The following is an 8,846-nucleotide window of genomic DNA, read 5'->3' as shown; positions in this document are numbered from 1 at the left end:
ACTACATAAGGAATAGGGCTCGTGTTTGTGTGTAGAGTCCTGGTCCAAAGTAGTGCACTACATAAGGAATAGGGCTCTATTTCACTCTGTAGGGTCCTGGTCCAAAGTAGTGCACTACATAAGGAATAGGGCACTAGTTCACTATGTAGGGTCCTGGTCCAAAGTAGTGCACTACATAAGGAATAGGGCACTAGTTCACTATGTAGGGTCCTAGTCCAAAGTAGTGCACTACATAAGGAATAGGGCTCTAGTTCACTATGTAGGGTCCTGGTCCAAAGTAGTGCACTACATAAGGAATATATTTGGACATACATATATCAGAAATGGCCTAGCAACCGCCTAGCAACCAGGCTAAACTATGAGGTTGATAGGCAACCGATGGACTCTAGTTCCTGGTTACAAGCACTACAGGTAGGGAATATGGTTCCCACACTTTGGGAAGCAGGCAGTACATCTGTAGTGAGTCCAGCCCAGTCACAACAGAAAACACAGTCAAAACACATAACAACATTTAAAACAGGGTCGGCCTGAATTCCAACTGAAGGCAGGTCAATTCATGTCGCAAATTTAAATTACAATTGGTAAAAAAGGCTGTCTATTTTCAATGACTTCTCAATAAACTGAAAAGTAAAAGCTATTTATTTAAAAACGTTCAATATATTGAAGTTTAAATCAAAATTATTTACTGAATTGACGAGCTTTTAATTGGAATTGACCCCCCCAACTCCGCAAAAAAACTCAATCGAACTACATTTCCCTGGTCCATGACTTCTCCTCCTTACTGCCTGACGACGTGGGGCTCTATGTGGAAAAGCAGTTCGTCGTCGCCGCGACGAACCTCCAGGAGGAGGGGCCCGTCGCCTAGCAACGCCCCCTGCAGCTCGTCGGTGGTCCTGAGTAGGCGGCCGTTCAGCTTGAGGATCACGTCACCGGCCTCAATCCCGCCCCTTCGGTAGAGGACGAGAGGTTCTCATTGGTCCTTGGTTCCTCAGAAGGCTTCTTCCATATTGGTACAGTAATGGCTCAACCTTGCCCTTTGATAGGCTAGCTAGCTAAACTACGTTTCTGATATAACGGATAAACCTGTTGTATTAATCCATTCCTCCTGTCTCTCCAATCAGGGCCTTGAGGTGTGTGTGTGTGTGTGTGTGTGTGTGTGTGTGTGTGTGTGTGTGTGTGTGTGTGTGTGTGTGTGTGTGTGTGTGCGCGTTTGTGCATCTTTGCATAAATGTGTCCATGCACGTCCATACATGGTGTTTGTGTGTGTGTGTGTGTGTGGTGTGTGTGTGTGTGTGTGTGTGTGTGTGTGTGTGTGTGTGTGTGTGTGTGTGAAAACACCTACCTGTGTGCGGGGGACTCAGGTATAACCTGATGGACCAACACTCCACTGGAGACATCAGGGAAGTCAGGATTCTGCTTCTTCATCTCCTCCACCAGACTACATTATATATATACAGTATGTAGGTTAAACTACCAGACTACATTATATATACACAGTATGTAGGTTAAACTACCAGACTAGATTATATATATACAGTATGTAGGTTAAACTACCAGACTACATTATATATATACAGTATGTAGATTAAAGACCAGACTACATTATATATATACAGTATGTAGATTAAACTACCAGACTACATTATATATATACAGTATGTAGGTTAAACTACCAGACTACATTATATATATACAGTATGCAGGTTAAACTACCAGACTACATTATATACACACAGTATGTAGATTAAACTACCAGACTAGATTATATATATACAGTATGTAGGTTAAACTACCAGACTACATTATATATATACAGTATGTAGGTTAAACTACCAGACTACATTATATATATACAGTATGTAGGTTAAACTACCAGACTACATTATATATATACAGTATGTAGATTAAACTACCAGACTACATTATATATATACAGTATGTAGATTAAACTGCCAGACTACATTATATATATACAGTATGTAGATTAAAGACCAGACTACATTATATATATACAGTATGTAGATTAAACTACCAGACTACATTATATATATACAGTATGTAGGTTAAACTACCAGACTACATTATATATATACAGTATGCAGGTTAAACTACCAGACTACATTATATACACACAGTATGTAGATTAAACTACCAGACTAGATTATATATATACAGTATGTAGGTTAAACTACCAGACTAGATTATATACACACAGTATGTAGGTTAAACTACCAGACTAGATTATATATATACAGTATGTAGGTTAAACTACCAGACTAGATTATATACACACAGTATGTAGGTTAAACTACCAGACTAGATTATATATATACAGTATGTAGATTAAACTACCAGACTAGATTATATATATACAGTATGTAGATTAAACTACCAGACTAGATTATATATATACAGTATGTAGGTTAAACTACCAGACTACATTATATATATACAGTATGTAGATTAAACTACCAGACTACATTATATATATACAGTATGTAGATTAAACTACCAGACTAGATTATAGATATCCAGTATGTAGATTAAACATCTCCTCTACCAGACTACATTATATATATACAGTATGTAGGTTAAACTATCAGACTAGATTATATATATACAGTATGTAGATTAAACTACCAGACTACATTATACACACAGTATGTAGGTTAAACTACCAGACTAGATTATAGATATCCAGTATGTAGATTAAACATCTCCTCTACCAGACTACATTATATATTTACAGTATGTAGGTTAAACTATCAGACTAGATTATATATATATACAGTATGTAGATTAAACTACCAGACTACATTATACACACAGTATGTAGGTTAAACTACCAGACTACATTATATAAATACATTATGTAGGTTAAACTACCAGACTACATTATATATATACAGTATGTAGATTAAACTACCAGACTACATTATACACACAGTATGTAGGTTAAACTACCAGACTACATTATATATATACAGTATGTAGGTTAAACTACCAGACTACATTATATATATACACAGTATGTAGGTTAAACTACCAGACTACATTATATATATACAGTATGTAGATTAAACTACCAGACTACATTATATATATACAGTATGTAGGTTAAACTACCAGACTACATTATATATATACAGTATGTAGATTAAACTACCAGACTAGATTATATAAATACATTATGTAGGTTAAAGGGTTTATCTGCAGTTCAAACAAAAACAAATTGGGTCTGGAGAAATGTAACCACTGTCTAATCCATGGACAGAGGTATGGATGCAAAGACTGACCATCCAAAGCTACAAAATATACCTCATTATAATCTCACAGATGTAATTAATGCATTGCTCAGTTGACTAAACTGTAGTTCAAAATAACCACCTCCAAATTTCAAATTAAAAGTTTCAAATTAATTCACACTGCCAGATTTTAATGAGGTTTATAGTCATTTATAGGGCCTATAGAACTATAGTATTATAAAGTTACATAAATATCACAACAGTGCATGAAAAAGTGTGTGTGTGTGTGTGTGTGTGTGTGTGTGTGTGTGTGTGTGTGTGTGTGTGTGTGTGTGTGTGTGTGTGTGTGTGTGTGTGTGTTTTACCCATCTGTGACAGTGAGCATCTTAATGCCTATCAGACGCTTCTTCTTCTCTCCTGTCGTTACTGATGAAAGAAAAACAGCACATTAGGAAATCACTAGTTTCTATTTATTTTCACATTCCTGCACAGGTGTGTGTGTGTGTGTGTGTGTGTGTGTGTGTGTGTGTGTGTCACCTGCATCTGACTGGGGTTCTGGAATACGGTAACGACCACTCAGCATTCTGTGGTTACCTAGACAACAACACAAAACACACGCATACATTATGCACACACACATACAAAAAAACCACACATACACACGCACGCACACACACACACACACAGACCTGCATTGTGTTTGTTGTGCTGTGACTCAGTGAGAAAGCGTCTGATCCGGTCTGAAGGAATGGCGAAGGAGATTCCTGCTGTCACCTTGAGAGTATTGATGCCTATCACCTCCCCATCCTACACACACACACACACACACACACACACACACACACACACACACACACACACACACACACACACACACACACACAGGTAAGCTACAGAAGGGTTGATAAAGAGCTTGAAGATACCCCAGACTTCCAGTCATTATATTAACATTGGTTAGTACAGCCACCTCTAACTTCCTTCATACTGGACACAGAGACATACAAATGGTGTCCACAAGTTCATCTGACTCTGGGGAGGTAGACAAAGCACCTTATTGCCAAATCCCTTCAACCCTTCATTGGATTCAGCCCCTCATTGACCTATAGATTCAGCCCCTCATTGACCTATAGATTCAGCCCTTCATTGACCTATAGATTCGGCCCCTCATTGACCTATAGATTCAGCCGTTCATTGACCTATAGATTCAGCCCTTCATTGACCTATAGATTCAGCCCTTCATTGACCTATAGATTCAGCCCTTCATTGACCTATAGATTCAGCCCCTCATTGACCAATAGATTCAGCCCCTCATTGACCTATAGATTCAGCCCCTCATTGACCTATAGATTCAGCCCCTCATTGACCTATAGATTCAGCCCTATGGATTCAGGTGGTAATAACATGACACTCACCAAGTTAACCAGAGGTCCCCCTGAGTTACCGTACTGCTCATCAAGAAGAGATAAAACACATAGGGAGAAGAGAGAGAGGGAGAGATCAAGGAGGGAGGGAGAAAGGGAGGGAGAGAGCAAGGAAGGGAGAGAGAGGGGCAGGGAGAGAGAGACAGGGAGAGAGAAAATGAGGGAGAGAGAGCGAGGCAGGGAGAGAGGCGGGGAGAGAGAGAGGCAGGGAGAGAGAAAGGGAGGGAGAGAGAGAGAGAGAGGTAGGGAGAGAGAAAGGGAGGGAGAGAGAGAGAGCAAGGGAGAGAGAGAGAGAGAGAGAGAGAGAGGCAGGGAGAGAGAGAGAGAGAGAGAGGCAGGGAGAGAGAAAGGGAGGGAGAGAACATTGTTATGATTCAAATCAAATCATGGTTTTATTTACAAATGATCATAATTGGACACACTGGATATGTTCATAAATGTGTGTGTGTGTGTGTGTGTGTGTGTGTGTGTGTGTGTGTGTGTGTGTGTGTGTGTGTGTGTGTTCTTACGTTGATGATAGCGTCAGTCTGAATGTAGTCTATGTCTGAGTCTCTGATGCCCAGCTCCTTCCCATCTCTCTGGGCCGTGCTCACTACACACACACACACACACACACGGACACACACGGACACACACACAGACACACACACACACGGACACACACACACACGGACACACACACACGGACACACACACACACGGACACACACACACACGGACACACACGGACACGGACACACACGGACACACACAGTTCACTATCAACAATACCACGTGTTAATTTGGAATTTCATATAACTTCTTGAATTAACTGAAGCCATAGCAACTCACCAATCCCCGTGGTAACGGTGTTCTGGAGTGCGAAGGGGCTGCCGATGGCAACCACAAACTCCCCTGGTCTCAGATCAGATGACTGACCCAGAGACAGAACAGGAAGCTTCTTCTACACTCATACACCCACGGGAGAGAGAGAGAGAGAGAGAGAGAGAGAGAGAGAGAGAGAGAGAGAGAGAGAGAGAGAGAGAGAGAGAGAGAATGAAAGGCATAGCTCATGAAAGGGAAAGTATTTCAGAGAGGTGCGAGAACACACGTCATATCTCCACCTCTCTCTCTCTCTCTCTCTCCCTCTCCCTGTCTCTCTCCCTGTCTCTCTCCCTGTCTCTCTCCCTGTCTCTCTTCAACCCAGAGAGAGGTTATGTACACAAGAAGTATTGTTTGTTTTGGAGAAGATTCTGTCAGAGCCTGTGCAAAGAGACTGAGGCTAGGTTCATCCAACACTTTCTATCTCTGGGTTGATGGGTACTGTAGTTCTTATACCTTATTATAGTAATACCAAGCAGAGAGACATCAGGTCTCTATATCTGGGTTGATGGGTACTGTAGTTCCTAGAGACATCAGGTCTCTATCTCTCGGTTGATGGGTACTGTAGTTCTTATATCTTATTATAGTAATACCAAGCAGAGAGACATCAGGTCTCTATCTCTGGGTTGATGGGTACTGTAGTTCTTATATCTTATTATAGTAATACCAAGCAGAGAGACATCAGGTCTCTATCTCTCGGTTGATGGGTACTGTAGTTCTTATATCTTATTATAGTAATACCAAGCAGAGAGACATCAGGTCTCTATCTCTGGGTTGATGGGTACTGTAGTTCCTAGAGACATCAGGTCTCTATCTCTGGGTTGATGGGTACTGTAGTTCTTATATCTTATTATAGTAATACCAAGCAGAGAGACATCAGGTCTCTATCTCTGGGTTGATGGGTACTGTAGTTCTTATACCTTATGATAGTAATACCAAGCAGAGAGACATCAGGTCTCTATCTCTGGGTTGATGGGTACTGTAGTTCTTATACCTTATTATAGTAATACCAAGCAGAGAGACATCAGTTCTCTATATCTGGGTTGATGGGTACTGTAGTTCCTAGAGACATCAGGTCTCTATCTCTGGGTTGATGGGTACTGTAGTTCTTATACCTTATGATAGTAATACCAAGCAGAGAGACATCAGGTCTCTATCTCTGGGTTGGTGGGTACTGTAGTTATTATACCTTATGATAGTAATACCAAGCAGATAGACATCAGGTCTCTATCTCTGGGTTGATGGGTACTGTAGTTCTTAAAGCTTATTATAGTAATACCAAGCAGAGAGACATCAGGTCTCTATCTCTGGGTTGATGGGTACTGTAGTTCTTATACCTTATTATAGTAATACCAAGCAGAGAGACATCAGGTCTCTATTTCTGGGTTGATGGGTACTGTAGTTCTTATACCTTATTATAGTAATACCAAGCAGAGAGACATCAGGTCTCTATCTCTGGGTTGATGGGTACTGTAGTTCTTATACCTTATTATAGTAATACCAAGCAGATAGACATCAGGTCTCTATCTCTGGGTTGATGGGTACTGTAGTTCTTATACCTTATTATAGTAATACCAAGCAGAGAGACATCAGTTCTCTATCTCTGGGTTGATGGGTACTGTAGTTCTTATACCTTATTATAGTAATACCAAGCAGAGAGACATCAGTTCTCTATATCTGGGTTGATGGGTACTGTAGTTCCTAGAGACATCAGGTCTCTATCTCTGGGTTGATGGGTACTGTAGTTCTTATACCTTATGATAGTAATACCAAGCAGAGAGACATCAGGTCTCTATCTCTGGGTTGATGGGTACTGTAGTTCTTATACCTTATTATAGTAATACCAAGCAGAGAGACATCATTCCCATGTAGACCATCAAGCCTTGTTGACATTGGCAGTTTGAAGTGACTCAAATCCATTTTTTCGCTTATCCGGTTTGTATCTTTTCTTGTTCCTGGATTCTGAACAGCCAAAAAAGCACATGGAATCAGATATTTCAAGCCACATTCAAATCTGATCCCTGGCGATGTGACTTGTGTCTGAACGGTCAAATCTGATCCCTGGCGATATGACTTGTGTCTGAACGGTCAAATCTGATCCCTGGCGATGTGACTTGTGTCTGAACGTTCAAATCTGATCCCTGGCGATGTGACTTGTGTCTGAACGGATCTGAATCTCATTTATTTACCCTCAAGTGGTTTTTTAGACTGTTATTTGGCACATCTTGTTGCTTTGCATTTTGACAAGAACATGTGGTAGCTAGCTTGTTAATTGTTTACAAACAACAGTGAATGTGCAAGAAAGTTAAACAGCTAGCTAGCTGACTACTGTGGCTAGCTGGTTGACTGCTGTGGCTAGCTAGTTGACTGTTGTGGCTAGCTAGTTGACTGCTGTGGCTAGCTAGCTGACTGCTGTGGCTAGCTAGCTGACTGCTGTGGCTAGCTAGTTGACTGTTGTGGCTAGCTAGTTGACTGTTGTGGCTAACTAGTTGACTGCTGTGGCTAACTAGTTGACTGCTGTGGCTAACTAGTTGACTGCTGTGGCTAGCTAGTTGACTGCTGTGGCTAACTAGTTGACTGTTGTGGCTAGCTAGCTGACTGTTGTGGCTAGCTAGTTGACTGCTGTGGCTAGCTAGTTGACTGCTGTGGCTAGCTAGTTGACTGCTGTGGCTAGCTAGTTGACTGCTGTGGCTAGCTAGCTGACTGCTGTGGCTAGCTAGTTGACTGTTGTAGCTAGCTTGTTGACTGCTGTGGCTAGCTAGTTGACTGCTACTATGTCGTTACTATTACAACTAGCGTAGCCATGTCAGCAAATGACCGCTGTCTGAACACACACAAATCCCATTTGGTCATTTGCAACTTGGTGTTTGGACAGTCAGTATTCCAAAACGGATTTAAAAACCAAACTGTAGTGTGAAAGCTTAGAGCCATTGGGACACTGAGTTGTATGTCAGCTGATTGTTGGCTTTGATGTTGGCGATATCAAGACTTCCTGTCTACTACCTCCTTATATCTCTCTCTCTCTCTCTCTCTGTCTCTCTCTCGCCTCTTCTCTGTCTTTCTCTCTCTCAGTCTCTCTCCCTCTCTCTCCCTCTCTCTCCCTCTCTCTCTCCCTCCTCTCCCTCTCCCTCCCTCCCTCTCCCTCTCCCTCTCCCTCCCTCCCTCCCTCCCTCTCCACCTAACCTGTTAAATGAAGGGTAAAGCTACCCTACCTGAGGGTTGACTTTGATGGTGGCGATATCCGACTTCCTGTCGACGTCCCGGACCGTGGCCTCATACGCTCCCCCGTCATGGAGCTGCACGCGGAGCTGTGGTCGGC

General features: G+C 41.7%; 1 protein-coding gene across 1 annotated transcript in view; it reads right to left on the bottom strand.

Moving 5' to 3' along the window:
• Positions 1-397: 397 nt before the first annotated feature.
• The window catches only part of LOC115189481 (serine protease HTRA3), a 17,565-nt gene continuing 9,116 nt past the window's right edge, over positions 398-8,846 (bottom strand). Inside the window, exons 4-12 of the mRNA XM_029748098.1 lie at positions 8,740-8,846; positions 5,498-5,609; positions 5,176-5,258; positions 4,658-4,690; positions 3,935-4,052; positions 3,783-3,839; positions 3,611-3,671; positions 1,343-1,438; positions 398-947 (exon numbers count right to left, since the gene is read on the bottom strand). The exon at positions 8,740-8,846 is cut by the window's right edge and continues 116 nt beyond it. Coding sequence (XP_029603958.1) covers positions 779-947; positions 1,343-1,438; positions 3,611-3,671; positions 3,783-3,839; positions 3,935-4,052; positions 4,658-4,690; positions 5,176-5,258; positions 5,498-5,609; positions 8,740-8,846 — 836 coding nt within the window. The 3' untranslated portion in view covers positions 398-778. The remainder of the gene's footprint in view (positions 948-1,342; positions 1,439-3,610; positions 3,672-3,782; positions 3,840-3,934; positions 4,053-4,657; positions 4,691-5,175; positions 5,259-5,497; positions 5,610-8,739) is intronic.

This window comes from Salmo trutta, unplaced genomic scaffold, assembly GCF_901001165.1.
Source record: "Salmo trutta unplaced genomic scaffold, fSalTru1.1, whole genome shotgun sequence".
NCBI classification, from domain to species: Eukaryota; Metazoa; Chordata; class Actinopteri; order Salmoniformes; family Salmonidae; genus Salmo; species Salmo trutta.
This window is presented reverse-complemented; position numbering and strand designations above follow the sequence as displayed.